The 23,231-nt window shown below is 36.1% G+C and overlaps 2 protein-coding genes across 2 annotated transcripts; one reads left to right on the top strand and one right to left on the bottom strand.

Annotated features, from left to right (window-relative positions):
• The first annotated feature begins 10,413 nt into the window (after positions 1-10,413).
• Positions 10,414-18,558, top strand: LOC109080661 (guanylate cyclase soluble subunit beta-2-like). Its single transcript, XM_042734009.1, has 15 exons — positions 10,414-10,659; positions 10,946-11,019; positions 11,098-11,192; positions 12,512-12,672; positions 12,996-13,095; positions 13,419-13,615; positions 13,896-14,007; positions 14,104-14,207; positions 14,312-14,528; positions 14,745-15,065; positions 15,159-15,307; positions 16,452-16,598; positions 16,682-16,836; positions 17,291-17,481; positions 17,825-18,558. The coding sequence occupies exons 1-15, from the start codon at positions 10,657-10,659 to the stop codon at positions 18,058-18,060; spliced, it is 2,262 nt and encodes a 753-aa protein (XP_042589943.1). The 5' UTR covers positions 10,414-10,656; the 3' UTR covers positions 18,061-18,558.
• A 313-nt stretch (positions 18,559-18,871) lies between these two features.
• On the bottom strand, positions 18,872-22,903 carry LOC109110876 (pleckstrin homology domain-containing family A member 3-like). Its single transcript, XM_042734008.1, has 8 exons — positions 22,546-22,903; positions 22,121-22,237; positions 21,864-22,019; positions 20,978-21,114; positions 20,670-20,840; positions 20,150-20,193; positions 19,938-20,047; positions 18,872-19,724 (listed from the first exon to the last, which is right to left on the bottom strand). Exons 1-8 carry the CDS (start codon positions 22,583-22,585, stop codon positions 19,603-19,605), a joined length of 897 nt encoding a protein of 298 aa, XP_042589942.1. The 5' UTR covers positions 22,586-22,903; the 3' UTR covers positions 18,872-19,602.
• Between the last annotated feature and the right edge of the window lie 328 nt (positions 22,904-23,231).

Genomic DNA, 23,231 nt, shown 5'->3' with positions numbered 1-23,231 from the left:
AAGACATAACACTACAATCACATAACCTAAGCCATGGGGTTGCATCTAAAATATCTAAGTAATTAGCTGTTTAATGCAGGAGCTAATGAAAACCGCTGTTACTCCCTGTCCGCCATCTTGCACCTAAACTGTCAAATACACATAAGTTTATGTTAAAACACACATAAGTTATCAAAACAGTCGGCTATGTCTGTGAAGATAAATAGCTGAGAAAGGAATCGCATGTTTATATTATATCTGTAAATGAAGTAACAGCAGTGTAATATACAGTACCAACTGCTGTCTAGGACCCAAACAATACAATAAAAACAGAAAATCACTTACTGCTCTTGAATTAATAATTTCTGTAGATCTAATAAGACATTTCTTACATGAATGCTAATTTTAAGTGCTCTAGCATGAAGATAAACATGACAGACCCACTCAAGATGGGGTCTCTGCTAATACGACAGTGTCCATCAACAGTCATGGGCGGGGCCTATGCAAAGTGATGTCACAATGTACAGATTCTGCAAATGGCTTGTTCTGAGACACTGTTTATGATTTATGGGGATTAAAAAAAAAGGTGGATTTTATCAATATGGGGTGGCTGTGTACACACACTGCCAACACACATTTATGTTCAACAACATAAAAGTGAAATTTGTCCCTTTTAAGGACATTAATGCGGTTTTCAAAATGAATGGCAGGTTTTGTCCTGTATCTCAACAATCAGCAAAAATACTCAAAACAATTTTGTTTTCAGCATATCTTCTTTTGTGTTCCACAGAAGAAAGAAAGTCATACAGGAATGACATGAAGATGAGCAAACAATGACAAAATTTTCATTTTTGGGTGGACTGTCATTTTAAAGATCTCATTCCGTCTTTTCTATCACTGTTTAATCTGTTCTCTATCCTCTCCGTCTTTCTGCTCCCTTGTTCTCAGGTATACTGTAGGTGAGCCAGGTTACCCACAGTTCATCTGGCTCTGTGCCTCTCAATCACCGAGCCGTCTCTGCGGGTGGAAAATCTGTCAGTGGGTGCCGCTCCGCCCGCTGGAGATTGATAGCTGTGACCTTAGCTGCTGCAACTCTGCCACCATGGTCCAACAATTTTACATATTAATTTATGTTCTGTAGGGTTGTAATTGAGAGAGGAGGAGGGAGCGGGCTATTTGCAGAAAGATGAATGCCCCTCTCTCTATGATTTATGACACTTTCATCACCTTTTGTAAGGCTTGTTTAAACAGGGCATGTATACATTGCCTTCACAGGTGAGTAAAACAGGGTCATGTTTGCATAAAAGCCTAAATTATGGGTGGAGATATGCTGCTGTGGAGAGGAGAGAAGATAGGATTATGGGCGGAGAAATAATTAGAATTTATATGATGTATGGAAACACTATGATTTGTTTTACAGGTGAATTTGTTAGGATGGCCAGTCAGTGTGCATAAAAGGCACTTAATGTGTGAACTTTTGCCCAGTATGAAATTTAGCATCAGCAATGGTTGATTTATTATAGACAGAAAGATAATTCTCTCTCTCTCTCTCTCTCTCTCTCTCTCTCTCTCTCTCTCTCTCTCTCTCTCTCTCTCTATATATATATATATATATATATACACTCTCATATATATATATGATATATATGATAGCTATGCAACCCTAACAAAATTATTAATATAAAAATATATTAATTATAAACATAAAATACAAACCCGATTCCAAAAAAGTTGGGACACTGTACAAATTGTGAGTAAAAAAGGAATGGAATAATTTACAAATCTCATAAACTTCATAACTATTTTATTCACAATAGAATATAGATAACATATCAAATGTTGAAAGTGAGACATTTTGAAATGTCATGCCAAATATTGGCTCATTTTGGATTTCATGAGAGCTACACAATCAAAAAAAGTTGGGACAGGTAGCAATAAGAGGCCGGAAAAGTTAAATGTACATATAAGGAACAGCTGGAGGACCAACTTGCAACTTATTAGGTCAATTGGCAACATAAATTGGGTATAAAAAGAGCCTCTCAGAGTGACAGTGTCTCTCAGAAGTCAAGATGGGCAGAGGATCACCAATTCCCCCAATGCTGTGGCGAAAAATAGTGGAGCAATATCAGAAAGGAGTTTCTCAGAGAAAAATTGCAAAGAGTTTGAAGTTATCGTCATCTACAGTGCATAATGTCATCCAAAGATTCAGAGAATCTGGAACAATCTCTGTGCGTAAGGGTCAAGGCCGGAAAACCATACTGGATGCCCGTGATCTTCGGCCCTTAGACGGCACTGCATCACATACATGAATGCTACTGTAATGAAAATCACAACATGGGCTCAGGAATACTTCCAGAAAACATTGTCGGTGAACACAATCCACCTTGCAATTCGCCATTGCCGGCTAAAACTCTATAGGTCAAAAAAGAAGCCATATCTAAATATGATCCAGAAGCGCAGGCATTTTCTCTGGGCCAAGGCTCATTTAAAATGGACTGTGGCAAAGTGGAAAACTGTTCTGTGGTTAGAAGAATCAAAATTTGAAGTTCTTTTTGGAAAACTAGGACGCCATGTCATCCGGACTAAAGAGGACAAGGACAACCCAGGTTGTTATCAGCACTCAGTTCAGAAGCCTGCATCTTTGATGGTATTGGGTTGCATGAGTGCGTGTGGCATGGGCAGCTTACACATCTGGAAAGGCACCATAAATGCTGAAAGGTATATCCAAGTTCTAGAACAACATATGCTCCCATCCAGACGTCGTCTCTTTCAGGGTAGACCTTGTATTTTCCAACAGACCACATACTGTATCAATTACAACATCATGGCTGCGTAGAAGAAGGATCCGGGTACTGAAATGGCCAGCCTGCAGTCCAGATCTTTCACCCATAGAAAACATTTGGCGCAACATAAAGAGGAAGATGCGACAAAGAAGACCTAAGACAGTTGAGCAACTAGAAGCCTGTTTAGACAAGAATGGGACAACATTCCTATTCCTAAACTTGGGCAACTTGTCTCCTCAGTCCCCAGACGTTTGCAGACTGTTATAAAAAGAAGAGGGGATGCCACACAGTGGTAAACATGGCCTTGTCCCAACTTTTTTGAGATGTGTTGATGCCATGAAATTTAAAATCAACTTATTTTTCCCTTAAAATGACACATTTTCTCAGTTTAAATATTTGATATGTCATCTATGTTGTATTCTGAGTAAAATATTGAAAATTTAAACTTCCACATCATTGCATTCTGTTTTTATTCACAATTTGTACAGTGTCCCAACTTTTTTGGAAATCGGGTTTTTAGAAACATAGCATAATATTATATAACAATATATAATTATATTTTTTCACCATTAAACTATTGAACTTGATAAGATCAGTATAAGAGTAAAAGTGTACACACAACGAGATACTGATGAAGACTCCAGAGAAACTAAGCTTGAACCATATGATCATTTTAATTTCCATAACAGCAGTTTTTTCAAAAATTCACTATAACCAGTTTAATATATAAAAGTGGGTTACACTTTATTTTTGATAGTCCACTTTAGACATTATACCATAAGTAACTACGTTGACTAACTCTTATTGATTTGCAACTACATATAGGTTTAGAGGGTTGGGGAAGGGTTAGATTAAGGGGTGGTAATATTATAATAAGATTCCCTTTCTACGTCGAGGGGCGGGGAATTAAATCTGAGCGGCAGAGACTTGCAGAGAAAGGCTTACCAAAAAAATAAAAAATAAATTTAAAAAAATTACTAGGTTGTTCTTTTTCATGTTTTCTGGGTTGGCAGATGCACCGGGGAACTGATTATAGCACTTAAATTTGAAAAAATTTCAGATTTTAATGATATGTCACCTTTAAGTTACTTACAGAGGGAAAGGTAGACTATTTGATGGAGGACCATCAAAATAAAGTGTTAGCAGTTAATGCTAATGCTAGTACTCTAATGACTGCTAGTCATCTCCTTCACCGTAGTGCATGCAGGGACATTTTTTGGAGTTAGATCTAGATGTATTTTACAGTGAGACCTGGATAATCCTTTGTCTCAAGGCCTATGTAGTGAAGGTCAAACACTAGGTTGCGGAGAGAGCCTTGAAGTCCTCATTGACTAAGAAAGTGTGTGCTTTGTTCTTGCATTTCTCAATGTCAGCTGGCAGGATAATCTACAGTTTCTTCTCCCTTTTTTTCCTCCATTTTCTGCTGTGTCTTCTGCTGATGTAATTACAAATAAAAGTGTGCTCCAAGGCTGCTGCAGAAACACAGATGTAAACTGTAGAAACAGACACACTGTCTTTACATTTTGTACTTGAAGATGTGAACCTGTATGTATTAATGTATTAATTTACTTAAAATGTATAATTTAAGAAATTCTGTAAAAACAATAATATCATAAAATAGTATTAGAATTAAATAAAAATATTTCGATATTTATTTATTTATTTTCTCTGATGGCAAATCTGAATTTGCAGCAGCCATTACTCCACTTTCACATGATCCTTCAGAAATCATTTTAATATGTTCAAGAAAAATCTTTTTTCATATTACTATCAATGCTGAAAACAGCTGTGCTTCTCAACAGGAAACCTGATTTATTTATTTTACGTTTTGTTAATCTCCGAATTCTTTGCAGAATGAAAAACAAAATGCAAATCTTTCTTAAGGGGAAGGTGTGGCCTAGTGGTTAGAGAGTTTGAGAGTTTGACTCCTAACCCTAAGGTTGTGGGTTCGAGTCTTGGGCCGGCAATACCACGACTGAGGTGCCTTTGAGCAAGGCACTGAACCCACAACTGCTCCCCGGGTGCCGCAGCATAAATGGCTGCCCACTGCTCCGGGTGTGTGTTCATGGTGTGTGTGTGTGTGTTCACTGGTGTGTGTGTCCACATGAATGGGTTAAATGCAGAGCACGAATTCTGAGTATGGGTCACGATACTTGGCTGTATGTCACGTCACTTTAACATATAACTGGAAGAAGCTGTCCATTCAAATTCATTTCGATGACTGATCATGCAAGAAAAGACCAGGACTGTATATTAAGAAACTAAATATGATCCATTTTGATTTCATTTCCATTTTAAAGAATCCGTTTCACACGTCTCAGACTTGTCTGATCCGACCGAGCACAGGCCCAAACATGACATCTAAACCTAGTCTCTCTCTTTTGTCTCTGGCTGCATCACGGAAACATGAATCTAAGCTGTCAACTGTAATAAAACTCATTTGCTGAACTGAGGATATGAATAAGGATGGACAAGGTCAAGGCTGGCCGCTGACAGAAGGGGAGCTTTGTAGCGTACAGTAAAATGATTAACTGATATGATATTACATAGGCCTTTAATCAAAGGCTTTTTTTCTATATTCATATTCTCTCTCTTTCACTCTCTCATAAAAACGAAGGCATGGAAATGAATACAGCGAGAGTTTTGATTAAATTCTCCTTGAAGAAAGTGCTTCTATACACGCAGCTTTGAATATACTCATATATCCCTCAGGACAAACGCATTGTAGACGGACCCGGCAAACAGAAAATTGACAGTTTAAGGGAAAAACATTTTAATGAGTCTGTTTCTCCTTTCAGGCGTGTCAAAGGCTCAATTTGACAGAGGAGAGAAAGAAAACTGAATGAAAAAGAAGAATGAAAAAGCTGTCCTTCGGTTTGATTTGAGGTCTTCAGTCCTTGCTCTCCTCACCTTTGCGTTAATATCATCTTATGTCTCGGAAATTACTTTATGAACCTATAAAAGACGCTTGGGGTTTTTTTGCCAGATGCGGTCTGTTGGGTTACATTGAAGGCTCAGACGTTTCCACTCTGAATTATTTTCTCAGTAGACATCTTTCCTTCATGCTGCTGGTCTTTGTGGTCTCACTGGATTGCCAATGAAGTCCAAAGGAAATTGTAAGTATCCCCTAGGGATCAAGGCTGGACTCTTGTTCTGGAATATCTGGATCCTTAAAGAACATTTACTGCCTCCAATGAACATACAACCTTCAAAAGCCATCAGCTAGTCTTAAACATGCTGTCATGTCTTGTTGTTGTTGCCATGTTTTGTTGCATGTTTATTTAGAGCGATATGTTCAAAAGTGCTTGCTTTAGTTGTAATTACATATTCATAATACAACATTTAATTAGGAGCCACTACAATTATTACTTATTTTGGGGGTTTTGACTTGGGCCAGTAAACAGCCACTCATAACACCCAAGCTACCGCATAGCAATATGGTAAACAAAAAATCACTCAGAAAACCTTAGCAACCACATAGACAACCCTGGCAACCACTCACAACTATAGCATCAAAAACTGTGTTTAAGCAATGCCTTAATGGATTACATGCACTGTTATTTCCTGGTTTTTAAATAAGCCAAGTCAGTCATTTCTAGTCAACTGTGTCAAAATACAAGGGGAGTGCTCGGTTTCTCAAAATAATCCATTCACAATTTGAAGAAAGTTTCTGCTTGTCTAAGAGGACCAAAAGTTCATATATACTGTTTCAGGAATGACAAACACAAGTGTAAATGTTTATGTGAGTGAATCTGCTAAATTGTTCCGCGAGTCATTGACAGTGAACAAAACATCTGACCAGCCAATGTCAAAATAGTGATGCAGACTAAATTCAGAGTAACAAAACTGCATCAGCAACAAGTCTGTGTTGACTGAATATATTTAGCAGCTTCTACAGTTAAAGATAAAACTTAAAAAATGTAAGACGTAAAAACAAAACAAAACAAACTAAAAAAAATAAAATAAAATGGGGAGTTGAAATGGCAACTGAGCTAATGAGTCATCCTCTGCTGTCATCTACTGGTTATAATGGTAATTTCATGTAATTTTCGTTTTAAAAGTCTTTGTTTTCCGACACATTTTTAGGAAAGAAAAGTGAAACTTTAAAGTGAATTTCACTGCACAGTTGCAGTGTTGAGGAATAACAAAGCTTTATTATATTATGTTTAAAAAACCTGTTCATGACTATAAAGGTAAGTTATCGATTATCAAGAATAGGGCCCATTAAAATGTCCTTTACTAGATAGCCTAAACAGTTATGATAGTGTTTAGCTGTCAGCATTTAAAATTTGTCTAGGTACTCTCCTGGGTTTGCCAAATAAAATTATATGTTGTTAAATGTTGTTAAATAACATGAAACTGTATGTTAATAGTGCTATCATTATTTACGGTGATTGCAACTATTTTGTTTCTCAGTTTCTGACAAGAACAGGGCAGGAGAGGTTTCTGTGAGGGTCTCTACCTATAAAACAAAAGCAAATGATACTTCACCAGAAGTTTATGAGCTTATCCTTATGCGAGTTCCATTCTAAACACATCCTTGGATCTTTACATCATGCTTTTGCTGGAGTCATTATTCCAAACGTTTCTTCATGATAAATAAATCCCTTCCCCTTTCTCAATATGCAGAGACAGGTCAGCAAGGCAGAGGAGAGATGTGCATACCCTCCATATGAATGCTGTTTCTTTGTGATTACTTATTTTTCTGCCATCATTTGATTTAATGAGGGCTGCATGAGAAGTTAAAAGTGACAAACAGGTTTTAGATGTAGACTAATTAGATCATGGCAAAGCGTGTGTGTGTGTTCGGATCAGAGTTCTTTCAAGGCCTCAATGCAAATGATCAGAGGGGCACTTTGTATCCCGAGTCCTTGGGCTGAACAAACAAACCCCTTATGGATTGGATCTGGCATCCTCAATCCCTTTTTAATGACCTGCCATATTTTTCTCCCATCCTTGATGTGCGAATTGTAATCAATAACATATTTTCATTTATATGTATTAAACATGCTGTGTTTTACTTTGTTCATACAGTTGTTGTTTTTTTTTTTTTTTTAATCTTTGAATATTTGTCTGTCAAACAAAGAGAAAGCAAGAAACAATTTGGGCATTTTATTAAAAACAATAAACCATAATAGAGAATACATTATATACAAATACACATATCTGACACACTTTTTTTAGTGCATTTTTAAATTCAGCTGTAAACATATATACATAGTGCAACTAATAAAATCACATTTTCCATTCAGTATAAAATTGTACCTTTTTTTTTTTTTTTTGTATTAAACCTTAAAGTAACATTTCAGATCATTAGTGTAATTGTGCATTTTAATTAATATTGAAGTGGGAGGAGAAATGAAACCTTCAGCTGAACTTAGCGTTGATCGAAGTACTACTGAATTTTTGTTTTAATATGTTTTTTTTTTTTTCACAAAAATTATTGTCAGATAGATCTGACAAGCTCTACCGTACAGTAAAATGCTACAAAGAGCAACTTTGACAAACAAAACCTTGTCAACACATACGTTTCATTATAGTGGCAGTGACTTTTCGCTGCCCTCTGGTGGAAATTTAAAGCAAAAGACTTTAAAATCTTCCTTACATTTAAAATAATGTGCCTAAAAAACAAGCATGTAATTTCTCTTTAATAAATATAATTCACGTAATGATATATTAACATAAGTTTTTATATTTAACGTGCAAGTCCTTTTTAAAAGTCTTTTTGACACAGCAGAGGGTCACATGTCCCATCATGCTCGTGTGGATGTTTTGAACTGGAGGAAGGTCCAGAACTTTGAAGAGTGGAAGATTCGGCTCCTGGCTGTCATTTGTGGTTTAGTGATGACACTGTGATCCTGTTTGGACTGCATCTTGTATTCAGATATCCACCCTTCTCCGTTCATGTCCTCCGTGGACACAGATCTGCCCGATGTGATTTCCACCAGGCATATGGGATCCCTGTGTGTCTGAAGATGCTCGTCACATCCCATGCTCCACAGAGTAGATTCGCAAAACATCTAAGGAAAGAATAAAAAGTTATTTGCAATGCTGTATTTGCAAGATATGTACTCTTTTAAGCACTAGGTGGCAATGTGTTGCGAGCTAGTTCTAGGTGGCGCTCGGCGGTTTAGAAACCTAATCAAATATTGATCTGTATTAAAATTTAAAAACAAAGTACACTCGTTCAGATGTATAAACTTAAGCAACTAGCAACCGATAAACGGAACAGCCGCACAAGCTTCTTTGTAAAATTAGTAAAATGAGTTTTAAAAATCATTATTCAGTTATCGCTGACTACAATGATTGGGCCAACACACACAGCGCAGAGAATAGTAACAAGTCACACGTGACACCACTGTCAACTTTCTTTTTAAAAATATATTTAAATGAGACTGGCAAATTTTAATAGACGCTGAATTTAAAGCACACAGCGAATATTTCAGGTTATTCCGTTTTAAGATATCAATTATACAAAAAGCAGCTTCGCTAGTAAAAACAACTTATCTTCAGACACCTTCAGGGCCAAATATAATCTATGGGTTTTTAAAATAGAAATAGACTGTCGTTTGCGATTCGACGATCGCGAACTAACCTGTCATGACAAAATGTAGGCAGCTCTAGGTTATAAAAATAATAATTTTGCCTATTTCCACTGACCTACTTTAAGAACTGTGCATTTGGTAGTGGACGCTTTCGCTATTTGCATAAAAAGGAAAAAGAACAGAAGCTTCAAAAAACAACCACAGTTTACCTTGATTTCGTCTTCTTGATGTCGCCTCGTTTGTCTGTCAGTCAATATTTATCTGCTTGCAGCACACGCAGCTTTTAAACGAGATTTTACTGCACCTGTATGTAGGCTACATTACACAACACAATTAACCATAAAAAGGTGGAATAGAAAGTCCAAAGGTCTTCTGTAAACTCTTAAACGTGTCTTCTTAAGGTGCTTTTCTCAAGGATATGCCCCAACTTGCTCCAGATCATTGACTGAAACACTAGCACTATCAGCGGCTTTTATTGCTGATTTTACTCGAGGACTTTCCACGGAAGTTTCCCTGAACTTCCAAATATTTCAGATTCTTCTTCTATTATCCTAATCGTTTCCAAGATGAAAAAAAAAGAAATCACTTAAACACCTCCAATAATATTTTTTCTGACATAAAATGTTTAGATGTAGGCTGCTGTCTAGCTATATAAGTAGAAACCCAGGCTATAGGCTACAGTAGCATTCTATCATGACAGATATTGGCTACAAAGACATTTAAGGTAAACATGGTACAACTGAACAAAATCTGATATTATTTCTAGCTTAAGAAAAAAGACCAGTGACCAATCAATAAATTGTAAGTATAGCCTTACAACAAAATTGTTACAAATAATAAATTATATATATCCAGTTACATGATAAATATCACAAAGACATTGGTACTAAATAGATATTAAACAAAACAGAATTGCCCTCGTATAGTCTGAAGTGTTTTGTTGCAATCTTGTTTATAAGATTAGTTATGCACTGTATTTTCCATCACAAACAACATATTTTGCTCGTGGTGGTGGATAAAGTGAAAGAGAAAGTATTTTAAACACAACACTGTAAGACTATGGTTAAGACAGGTCATGATTTTTCTCTTAAAAAAAAGCATTTAATTAATGCTCTGTCTATTTAACAGGTTTAACGGGTTTGAGTATCAAACAGAACATATATTGCACATATATTGCATGCATCAATGTACTGTATGTGAAAGAGTATGGTTGAGTGGGAGTGTCTGCATATGTAGATGTTCTGGATGAGACTACATAATCTACACACCACAATTTAAAGAGCATCTTCTGCTCAGTGTGGATAATATACAGAGTACAACTTTGGGATAACAACAGCTGGTTTGGAGAAATGGTATGTGGAAAACATTGTATGTATAAAGATAGATAGATAGATAGATAGATAGATAGATAGATAGATAGATAGATAGATAGATAGATAGATAGATAGATAGATAGATAGATAGATAGATAGATAGATAGATAGATAGATAGATAGATAGATAGATAGATAGATAGATAGAGATTTTTTATTTTACTTTATTGAAAATCTTTCATTAAACATTTAAATGTAATATGTAAATGCTTTCTCTACAACATTGTATTTCAGCACTTTCCAACTAACACTGTTTTTCTCATAGTACGGATTTATTAATACGTGTCTGAAGTCACTGGTCATTGAAAGGTTTGGAGAAGAGACATGGGAAAATTTGAGGTGTGGTACACATGTAATGTTTAAAGAAATCATGGATGGGTTTTGTGGTTTGTTTCAACTAAATAAAATCTTTCCCAGATTAATGGCTGGTGTCCAGGAGACATTTATGACCTATGAAATCTACAACGATGACATCACTCTTCGTTTAGTGCAAGAGGCTTGTAAAATGTTGGGTGAGTATCATTTTGTACTTCGTAGTACAAATCACAGGATGCCAATGTACCCTGTATCTGCAAGGCATTTTTAGATCTGAATGTATTTATTTGCCCTTGGGTTTATGTCTGTTTGCATGTGTACTTCCTTTAATGGTTGGTTAGGGACTTTGTTTAATTCATCAGAATGTTTCACTTCTTTAAAAGGCCTGATTTTGTTTGGATCCACTTTTGAATGTCTGTCATTGTATGAAGCGTTGAGGAAAAAAGACAGAGAGAGTAGACTGTGAAAGCCTCAAAGTTATCTCGTATTCACAATGTCCTTGGGGACTTGCAGACATTGATCAAAGTATCTGAGAGAGTGCTAACAATGTCCCTGCTGAGAATAGTCTGCTGGGCATCACGACGGTTGATGTCCTAACCTGTCCTCCAATCTGTCCCTGAGAGTGAGTGGACAAGGACAGGTGTGAATCTCTGAGTGGGTCACACACCTGAACGCCACTCAGCTGGTCTCAAAACAACCTGGGCGCAATTAAAATTGGAAAGAGAAATTGAACTGCAGTCTTACTGGAATAGTTCAGCCAAAAATTATGAATTTTGCCAATTTGCTGAAAAAGTGCTCGCAGATTTGGAGAAATGTAGCATGATATAACTTGCTCACCGATGGATCCTCTGCAGTGAATGGGTGCCGTCAGAGTCCAAACAGCTGATAAAAACATCACAATAATCCACAAGGAATCCACACGACTCCAGTCCATCAGTTCACACCTTGTGAAGTAAAAACTGCGATTTATGATAAACAATTCCATCAGACATTTTTAACTTCAAACTGTTGCTTCTTACTAAAATACGAGTCCTTACTCCATAATATTGCTTTCTCCAGTACAAAAGTTGTCTTGACTGAATCAGGAAAGAAATATGCACAGATCAAGTGAAAACAGTTCTAAACAAATGTGTTGATGGTTTTGGATGTGAAAGGACATTGGGACTCACTGGAGGAAGCTTTATTATACAATATGGATATTTTGGTAAGAAGCAATGGTTCTTAGTTAAAATGCCTTAATGATGGATTTATCTCTTCCAGACACTCAACATTTCACTTTACAAAATGTTAATTGATCTGCTTTATTTATTGTGATGTTTTTATCAACTGTTTGGACTTTCAATTTGACGGCACCCATTCACTGCAAAAAAATCCACTGGTGAGCAAGTGATGTAATGCTATTTCTCCAAATCTACATTTTTCATGGCCTGAGTCAATGTTTTTTTAGGGGCTGAGCTACTCCTTTAAAGTAATGTCTATGCTTTGAAACTTAAATGTTGTTTTATTTGTCTTCTAGATATCTCCTCCGAGGTGGTTTTGAAGCTTTTTGGAGAGTACTTTTTCAGCTTTTGTAAGATGTCCGGATATGACACTATGCTGCGAACACTCGGTGGAAACCTGGTGGAATTCATTGAAAATCTTGATGCTCTACACAGTTATTTGGCATTGTCTTATGAGGTCAGAATACTTTTAATGCTCCCTAAAATTTCACATTGTCTCTTTGTAATCCTAAAGACATCCATCAAGCAAATGTTTACATAGAAAAACAATAAAAATGCAGTGCAGTGGAATGTGGATTGATTCTTACATGATAAAATCATGACATACAATGGTGTTATATTAAAAAATTAATTCTAGACCAAGTGTAGTTTACACTTTTGATTTTATACTTGCTACTGATTTTACAATGACATTTGGCTTAGTTTTTTGTTTGCAGAGTACATATGAAATATGGAACTATGAACTTTATTGTGGTTTGTAACATTACACGCCTTTTTTAGGCCATGAATGCTCCGTCCTTTCGTGTGGAGCGGATGGATGATGGCCGAATTCTCCTTCACTATTACTCAGATAGGAAAGGGTTGTATCACATCGTGCCAGGTGAGAGTTTCAACATAATCACAACATCATAACATTTCAAAACATACATAAAAATTCCAAAATATTTTGATGGTATAAATGCAAAAGTATACACATAAATATACACTGTGTAATATACATTTGAAATACATTTTAAATTTAAGGTCACATACATTTGAAATTAACTTTCAATCTGAATAAACTTTCTTAGGCTGTACCGTTTACAACATATATTTAAATATATATTTACAACACATATTTTAGCTTTATGCTCTATTTTCTGTATGGGACTATACATTTGCACATTTAGCAATTACTGTTTTGTTTTCATACACATTGGGCAGGTATTATCGAGGCTGTGGCAAAGGATTTCTTTGACAGTGAGGTTACAATGACCATTCTAAACCAGTCAGAAGAGGATGAGCGCACTGGAAAGAAGGAACATGTGGTTTTCCACATGGTACAGAAGGAAAAGGTGTCCAAAAGAAAGGCTCAACCAAGACAGAAAGGCAGCAATGAGGAAATACAGGCTGAGAAAGAGGTGTGAAAGTCCCCACTGACAGGAAGACATTGCAGAGCATAAGGGACTGTCATGCGTTTCTGTAAACTGTATTTGAAGTCTATGATGTTTGAGTTTTTTAAGTGGTCTGTTTCAAAGTGTCTCTTGTATTTTAGTTTTTGCGCCATCATTTTCAACACTATAAATCATTAATATATAAATAATTAAAGACAAACAACTTCTATACATTCAACTTTGTATATTTCTGAAATTATAACTAACGTGAGAAAGTTTGTAACTATGACAACTGCTATATCAACAGGACAAGGAAGAGAAAATGAAGAGAATGAAGGCCAGGTATGCCAGCCTGCAGCCGTGTCCAAGGAAACGATCTCCATGGGAGACTGTGAGGAGCATTGTCATGTTGGGCCAAGGTTTGACAGCTTTTTTCATAGCTGCTGTTTCTGCCTTTGACTGTGTCACTACATAGCACATGCTAATTACTTACAAGAAAATTATGTATTAATTAGGCAATCTGCGACAATCGTTCACTCCCAGCTACCCAAAAAGACTTTGGATTGAAGAACAAGCCTTCTGTAATGCTTTTCCCTTTCACATTGTTTTTGATCAAGATGTAAGTATTACTCTGCATTTCCTTTCATTAACAGATGTCAAATATTAAAGTACATCAAAACCCTGTCATTTTGAACATTTTGACCATATTTCTTGTCTTTTTAGCTGGTGGTGAAGCAAACAGGTGTCAACATTCAGAAGTTTGTTCCCGGACTGCAGACCGCAGGTATCCGTCTGGATGAGTACTTTACCATTGTTCACCCAGAGGTCATCTTCAACATCCAGAGCATCAAGAAGTTCATCAACAGCCAATTTGTGCTGAAAACCAGGAGGGAAATGTTACCGGAGATCCACCAAAACCAGTCCACACTCAAGCTAAGAGGTATTTTATCCATAGAGATTTATTACACTTGATATTTGTGCTATTTTGTAATTATATGCATGGGCACATTCTGGTTTAATCAGGTTCTTTTGTGTTGATTCCAAAATGTTTTTTTAATTTCTTGTGTAAAATAGGTCTTCATTTAACTGTTTTACATAATTTTGTATATCTCATATCATTTGATAATCAATTTGCAATTGTGTATGTGTGTTTTAGGGCAGATGATGTGGATGGAGTCACTCAACTGCATGATCTATCTGTGCTCTCCTAAGCTACGAAGCCTCCAGGAACTGGAGGAGAGGGGTCTCCATCTGGCTGACATCGCCCAGCATGACACCACACGAGATCTGATCCTGCTCAACCAGCAGAGGTTGGCGGAGATCGAGCTCTCCAATCAGCTAGAAAGGAAGAAGGAGGAGTTGAGAATCCTCTCACGCAACTTAGAGATTGAAAAGCAGAAATCAGAAAAGCTTCTTTATGCCATGCTGCCGACACATGTCGCCAACCAGCTTAAAGAGGGCAAAAGAGTAGAGGCAGGTGATGAAACCAGAGGAACTCCCAACAGAACACTATTATACTTGTCATTAGTCATGCTTTACATGGATCACACTCTTTCTGTTACTCTTTCAGGTGAGTTCAAAGTGTGCACCATCCTTTTTAGTGATGTGGTCACATTCACTAACATCTGCGCAGCCTGTGAACCTATTCAAATAGTCAACATGCTCAACGCCATGTACTCCAGATTTGATCGACTTACAAACATCCACAATGTTTATAAGGTGTGTATGGCGCTATCTATCTATTAAATAAATACAAATATAAAAAACTATATATTTACTTAAAAAAAAGAAAGAAAAAAAATATATAATATATATATATATAAAATGTATTATATGAATGTAATATATAAGGAATACAGAGCTGGGTAGTAACTGATTACATGTAATCTGGATTACATAATCAGATTCCAAAAATCATAATTAGAGTATATTACATTTTATAATGCTCATACTCAGATTACAGTTACTTTTTTTTTTGGATTACATGATTACATACTATTGCCACAAATTGCAGTAAATCATTCATAATTTATTGATTGACTGCTGATTCTTTTTCTTTTTTAAATTGTACTCTTTAAAAATCCTACTGTGTAATACCATTTAGCTTTCACTATATTCACAATATAAAAGGGTCACGTAAATGTAATGTAAATAAATCTGGAAACCATGCTTCTAAATTTCGATGAAAAAAAGCTAATTCTTTTGACATGAGATATTTACTTGAAATATCCCTAAGGAAGTTAATATTTCAATAATTTAAGAAAACAATAGCTGGTTTACAGTTCAGTGTCTCTAAATGGTCACACACTGAATGCAGGTAAACAAATTAAGTATTTCTATTTTTAGTGTTCAGATGTTTAAATAATATCTTTTACATTTTTATGATTTAATAATTATTAGCTTTTCATCAACTCACAAGCCCACTGCAGTTCTTGAATTAAGCCCAGTTTGGGAAATCCTAGTTTAATGAATTTAATTATGTTGATATCAAAAAATGGAATATATTTTCTATGTCTTTGATTTTTTTTATATCAGTATGGTGTGTTTAATTGTAAGTTTATATAGAAAATAGTCTAAAAGTAATCTTAAAAAGTACTAATATTAATACTAATACAGTTTTCATTATGCAATTTTTAAGTCATCTACGCAGCTCTGTATATATATATATATATATATATATATATGTGTGTATATATATATATATATATATATATATATATATATATATATATATATATGATTGTGTGTGTGTGTGTGTGTGTGTCTATGTATGTATAAAATGAAATGGGAAATTATGAGGAAAGCCTTCACAATTATTCACTTGTGAGTAATTAAAGTGGAAAATGACATTGTCTCACAACAGGTGGAAACTATAGGTGATGCTTACATGGTGGTTGGTGGTGTGCCCGTTCCTACAGACACTCATGCAGAGCGGGTGGCAAACTTTGCCCTCGGTATGAGAATTGCTGCGAGAGAAGTAACTAGCCCTATCACAGGACAGCCCATACAGGTTTGTGTGTTTATACAGTTTGCTCTATGTAAATATAAGCTCTTTTATCTTATGATTTGCCAAGTGGTTTATTGTCAATCCAGATCAGAGTAGGCCTGCACACCGGTTCAGTTTTGGCAGGTGTTGTAGGTGACAAAATGCCACGCTATTGCTTGTTTGGAGACACGGTCAATACAGCCTCTCGGATGGAGAGCCATGGACTTCCTGATCACATACACCTGAGCCCCTTCACATACAGGTGTGTGTTCTTTTGAACTTTTTATTAATTAACGAATCCTCAAAAATGTATGGTTTGTGTATATATACAGAGAGAGAGAGAGAGTTTCAAAGCTGATAATAAGAAGAAATGCTTCTTAAGCATCAAATCAGCATATTAGAATGATTTCTGAAGAATCATGTGACACTGAAGACTGAAAATTAAGAGTAATAGCTGCTGAAAATTCAGCTTTGCCATCACAGGAATAAATTATATTTCATTTAATACATTTATTAATAGAAAAAAAATATTTAAAATTATAATGATAATTCACGGTATTACTGTATTTAGGTCAAATAAATGCAGTCTTGGTGAGCATAAGAGACAATGTGGGGTCTTGTCTTGATAAGTTCTGTGGGTTAAGCCACTGACATACTTGAGCTAAATCCAGATCTAAGAAAAGCACTAAACAGAACTCATCACTTCCTGTCCACAGTGTGTTAAAGGACAAAGGAAACTTTGAGATCGCTGAGAGGGGTGAGATTGAGGTGAAAGGCAAAGGCCTGATGAGAACATTCTTCTTGCTGAATAACCTCCAAAAGAGCGATGAACAGATCATGGGCTTGGTCGATGGAGAGACGTGTGTGTACCAGAAGGACCCAGAAGACGTGACGGATGCCCAAAACGGTGAGAAAACATTTCCATGTTAAAACTTGTTTTTCTCCTCAGTAACAGCTTTGTTTTGCCTTTTATGCTCACCAAGGCTGCATTTATTTGATCAAAAATACTGAAAAATAAAGTAGTTAGTATTGTACTATATTGTGTCTTCTATTTTAATAGATTTTGATATTCCTGTGATGGAAAAGCTGAATTCTGAGCAACTATTACTCCTTCAGTTTTCAGTGTCACATGGTCCTTCAGAAATCATTCTAATGTGTTGATTTGGTGCTCAAGAAATCAGTTGTGCTGCTTAATATTTAGTCACTGTATTTACATTTATATGATTTTGTTGAAACTATCATTTGCACAGAAGTAAGTCCTGAAGACACAGACCGTGGGCAGAAAGAGGAAGAGAAAAAGGAGGAAGAAGTTGAAAAGTGGAAAAATCACACATCATCACCATCTCTCTGTCCAGGCAAATCCTCCCCCGATCATTTAATTCAGTTCGATGTAACGCCAGCATACGAAAGCCCCACTGACTTCAAACATCCACACAATGGTCTTCATTCAGAAAGCATTAGTACTAAGTTCTGCTCGATACTTTAGTCTAATATCACTGAATTAAACCCAATTTTAAGAAGATTGAATTTCAGAGGGCCAGTAACACAAATCAACAGCCGCAATGTGAAACTCGCAGTACCATGTGTTCTGTGCAGGGTATAATGACTGTTTTTCCCAGCTCTACAACAAACAGTGGGGATTTCTAGTTTGTGGACACAGATTTGTCATCTGGGAAAGGCAAGTCTCTATGCCGATTCCCAGTGCTCCTTGTGTAGCCCGACTTCATTTGCACCTGCTGGTTGCCCGCTGGTGACGGCCAGCAGAACCACCCCCAGAGAAAGCTAATCTCCCTCTGGAGAAATTAATCACTTATTATAGACTGTTTTCATGTGGAAATCAGATGGCAAACACAGATGACCAGAGGTAGATAAACATATGGTTGCTGTATAGCGAGCAAATTTTTGCAGTGTGTGAGGCAACATTGGAACTAATTATTCACTGTGCCCAAAAACACATCTGTTTTCCTCTCAAATAAAAATATGACTGCATGAAAATGTTTCATTTGTATTATTAATTCTCCTGACCACACGATTTAAGGGAATATTTAATAAAAAAAAAAAAAGGTTTACTTTACATACTTACGAAACCTACTAGAGATAAAAGTAGTAATAATCTCACCATAGCTTTTTAATCTCCTCCACCCCCCCATACATTAATGATTAAACAACTTTCTGGAGTAAAAGCTAGTTACATATGAAAATAAATATGTAAATGTGTTTTGCATGATAAATTAGTAAACAACACGGAATGCCCAGTGAGTAAAAAAAAAAGTCAAGTCATCATGGACTGCATGAAAGCATTTCATTTGTATTATTAATTCTCTCTTTGCCTCCGTGTTCGATAAAACATGATTACAGAGATTAATATATAAAAAAACACCCTCATACTTATGAAACCCAGTTAGATTTTTGGAGATTAAAGAAATAATTATCTTGCTATAGCATTTTAATCATTTTTCCAAACATTACAATAATTAAAGGATCAAATTCCTCCATGCGAAGAATTAATTAAGGCAAAAACAATTTGGGGGGAAAATTCTAGTGACATACAAAAATAAGAAAAAAATGTATTTTGCAGCATAAACTAATGACCAACATTGCATGCCAAGTGAATAGGAAAAAAAAAACTTGTCAAAGTTAACATTAGCACGTATGCACAACCCCTTGGCACAGCAACAAAAACCTTTTCATCAAGGTTCCCATTTAACAAAGGCAACTGCACAACACGTTAGAAATCCAGTACAAACATCTTCAACTCTTCACTGAAGGGATACAGCAATAATTATGACAAAAAAAGAAAAACATCTTAGCATCAAGGCAAATGAATATCTTAAAATACCTGGAAGGGTATAAACATTCAAATCAGACTACTGTTTTCTTCATAATCTGTTTTTATAAAGTGCCACCGAATTCTTCTTCATCAGGAAATACAACAATACTTTGTAAAATCCATCTACTGTATATAACGCTGCAATCTTTGACTGCATAGCAGTACGAGTTACGAGTCTCATAAGCCGTCTGGCATGGTTCAGAGGGAAAGGTCAGATTCCGGAGTGTCAGTTTCCGACAGGAACTTTGTGCTCGTTCCAACCTCTTCTGGGATACTTGGAGTTGAGTCACCATTAATGTTGGCTCTGTGGAACATCAAGCCTGTGAAAAACACAAGAGGATTACGCAGGGATTACTTGACTGCTTCAGTTTCAGATTCAGTTTCAGTGACTGCTCAAGCAACAAAGTTTGGTGCAAACTAAGCGTTCAGGTTACTCAGGAATTGAATTTGATCTGTGTGTGGGCACAGCGTCAGATACAAGTGTGTGTGTGTGTGTGTGTGTGTGTGTGTGTGTGTGTGTCTGCATGACTCACGCTCCGTCTCCTCGGCCCCTCTGTCGCTGTGAGCTTCTGTATCAGAGCATGTCCGTGTCCGCCTCTGGGAGGACTTCGTCAACGCCATGCTCTCTTTTGGCAAGCTTGACTGAAGGAAAACAGCACCTGTATTTATCGGCACTCAGAAAATAACGGCATAAGCTGTATGGACCAAAAACAAGAAGTCTGTGTGTTGTGTAAACATTTTGTACCTTTCATAATTGTAGGTGCCAGGATGACTGATTGAGCGCTTCATCTATACAATAAGCAAAAAAAAAAAAAAAAAAAAAAAGAGAGAGAGAGAGATAGAAATGGGATACATTAAATATTCAAGTGCCAGACCAGTGGTGTTATTGTTAAAGAAAACTAAAAATATTCAAATAGTTTTTGTTGAACTACAGCCAAAATAAAATAGATGAAAAAAAAAATAATATTAGAAACATTGCCTTGGCAATTCATTGAAATAAAGTAATTTTGAGGTACAGTACCAAAATTACTAAAACAAAAAAATAAAAAAAAGCTAATTCAAAATATTGATGAATACTATAATAGTATTTTATATAAATAATACTTAAATAACAGATCATACATTTTACTAGTAAGAGAGTGAGCAAAGAATATGTCCAAATCAGATTTCTCAACAAAAAATAAAAAAATGCCATACAAACTAATAGAAACAGGAACTACTAATAAAAATAGAAAATTGTATGTGATTTATGCTTGTGTCTTTACCCGAGACATTTGGACGGGAGAGGGGGACACAGGGGACATTATGGAATCAGACGGACTCGGTTGCAACATATCAGTCTTAAACTTGGAATTAGCAATTTTCATACATTCTTCCAGTGTTTTGATGAAGGTTTCACAGGTGGCACTCAGTAATGAGGACGCCTCGTTCCTCGTCTGGGGAAGAAAACAGCAGAAAATACGACGATTCGGTTTAAAAGAGTTGATTTCTATGATGATAACCTTTTTATATCACACCCACCCAACTGCAATAACTGCAATGATTACTGTGGTTTGAAAGAAAACCAGCTAACCTCAGTGCTGGCCACCGTCGACTCTCCTTCCTGTTCCACTGACTCCTGAATAGTGTGCACTTGCTGCATTAGTAAGTCACAGTACAGGCGCAGCTCTGACATCTTGGTTTTCAGGGATTCTGTGGTTTCTGTTAACTCTGCAAAAACCCATTAGGAGAGGAAATGCAACTGTTAATGGGCCTTGATACTGCTTAGCAGTCAAGATTACTGATGCACAACTAGGAAACATGAATTCAGTAAATGAAAGCCTTTTGTCTCTGACATGAATTTCCCACTGGACTTCAATACAGTGTTTGTGTGTACAAATATATATATATGTATACTGTGTATATATATATATATATATATTTACATACATACCTAGGTACTTATATATTATTGTCTTTATAAGCATATAATTCTATTCTAAAAATATAATGATAATACAATATCAAATATGATTTATTTAAAGGGATAGTTCACCCCAAAATGAAAATTCTGTCATTAATTACTCACCATCATGTCATTCCAAACCTGTAAGGGTGAACTAACCCTTTAAATCTATATTTGTACATTTGATTAAATGATTGTTTTTGACTTGTGTGTACATACATGTTAAGAAAATATCAAGATAAATAATGCGCGTATATAGATATTATTTTTCTGATTATTTTGTAAAAATATTAATACAATAATAATGAATCATTTTTGTTTAGTATTATTATTAGTTTATAAACATCTGTGGCGAATCAATAACATTTAAGAAAATTGGTATTTTAAAGTGTAACCAAATATTTTACTGTGTTGAGTGTTGTGCTATGACAAGAAGGCAAAAGAGAATAACAATAAAAAACAAAAAAACAAAACAAGAATATGACCAGAGAGCAAACTGTTAAGAGAAGCCCACCCCTTTCTTTTTTGGTTCTAGTGTCAATGAGTCCAGCTTTGGAGCTTCCCAGAGCTACCAGCCACTTCTGCCTCTCCGCTGCGTTCACAGCCTTCACGTAAAAATGCTGCTCTCCTGGTATGATCAGCTCCAGACGCGTGTTGTCAGTTGGGTGAACTGGAGCAAATACCAGGAAGTCAAAAATGACATCATAAGCAGTTTTATTTGTCCTAAGGAAGGAAGATTTTGCAGATAGGATATACAATGTCAAATCTCACCTTTAATTTCACATACTGACATCTTAATACTGCCTTTGCTACCTTTGCACACGTCATCTTGTGAATCATAGTATGAAATAATGCCATTGTCCAGCACAAACCACCTTGGCTGCCATCCTGTCATAAAAAAAAATATTATCAGATGGCAAAATGCATCTCTCTGAACTTGAAGTATGGTAACATCACATGACACGACGGGAAGTTTGACATGTGAGCTATATTACTCTCACTCAACATGGACATTTCGAAAGCATAAGGTATTTTAGAAAAGAAGCAATGCAAAAAAGCAATACAACACAGAAGAACAAAGTAGCATGCATCCATCAGCAGCTCTTTCTCTGTAATTTAAGTTGACGTTACAGACGTTTCTTGCAGGGCTGACTGCAGCTCAAGTGTCTACATGTCTCAGTGCCATTCACTCTTACCTGTCATATAGTTTGTCCACTTGTAAAGCACGCCTTCCATTATTCTCCAAGCAGAAACCCCAGTGAAAAACACTTGAAAGCAGCTTCAACAGGGCTTGCACCAGGCAGCTGCTTGTTTGCCCCCTTTTACAAGCTAATAATAAGCATGCTAGCATGCTCCAGGCTAACTCAAAGATCCCCAGCTCCTCATGATTATGCCAAAGAACGGGCGGATCGTAAGGACACGGAAAAATAAACGTTTGCTTTCACGGTCATTTCTGTGGAGACGGCGCGCCGCACATGCTAGGAGATCCTGCTAAAGGAAGACGGCGCAAGATTAGGGATGAGATCACTGTTTACAGACTGAACCGGAAGAGACGTTTATTTAGAGATTCTTCGCTGTCTAGCCACTCCACTCTAATATGGACCCACTGCAAAGTTCATACTAATTACAGAAGTGAAATGTCTTGTAAATGATTGTGTTGTGTAAAAATAGACTTTCTTTATCTTTTTGAATGACTGTGTATTACTATTATTATTATAATTACGGTATTATTATTGTTGTTGTGTTTTTAAAATATACAGATACAGAAGATTGTGTTGCTAGTGAGATTGGGTGTTAGTGAGAATAGTGAGAATATAACATATTACTGAATATTACAAAACGATATATTCTAATATATTAAATGTAAAAAAAAAAAATATGA

Source organism: Cyprinus carpio, chromosome B11 (genome assembly GCF_018340385.1).
Source record: "Cyprinus carpio isolate SPL01 chromosome B11, ASM1834038v1, whole genome shotgun sequence".
Taxonomy (NCBI): domain Eukaryota; kingdom Metazoa; phylum Chordata; class Actinopteri; order Cypriniformes; family Cyprinidae; genus Cyprinus; species Cyprinus carpio.
The sequence above is the reverse complement of the archived record's forward strand: the minus strand, read 5'-3'. Positions and strand labels throughout refer to the sequence as shown.

Excerpts from the sequence above, each read along its gene's own strand:
- LOC109080661 (XM_042734009.1), top strand. Across the intron at positions 13,096-13,418 it reads GTTGTATCACATCGTGCCAG|GTATTATCGAGGCTGTGGCA; the intron begins GTGAGAGTTTCA and ends CACATTGGGCAG. Across the intron at positions 15,308-16,451 it reads ACATCCACAATGTTTATAAG|GTGGAAACTATAGGTGATGC; the intron begins GTGTGTATGGCG and ends GTCTCACAACAG.
- LOC109110876 (XM_042734008.1), bottom strand. The coding sequence starts at position 22,585 with ATGGAAGGCGTGCTTTACAAGTGGACAAACTATATGACAG. Across the intron at positions 20,194-20,669 it reads CTCCCGTCCAAATGTCTCGG|ATGAAGCGCTCAATCAGTCA; the intron begins GTAAAGACACAA and ends CTTATTGTATAG. Across the intron at positions 19,725-19,937 it reads AGGGGCCGAGGAGACGGAGC|GCTTGATGTTCCACAGAGCC; the intron begins GTGAGTCATGCA and ends TGTTTTTCACAG.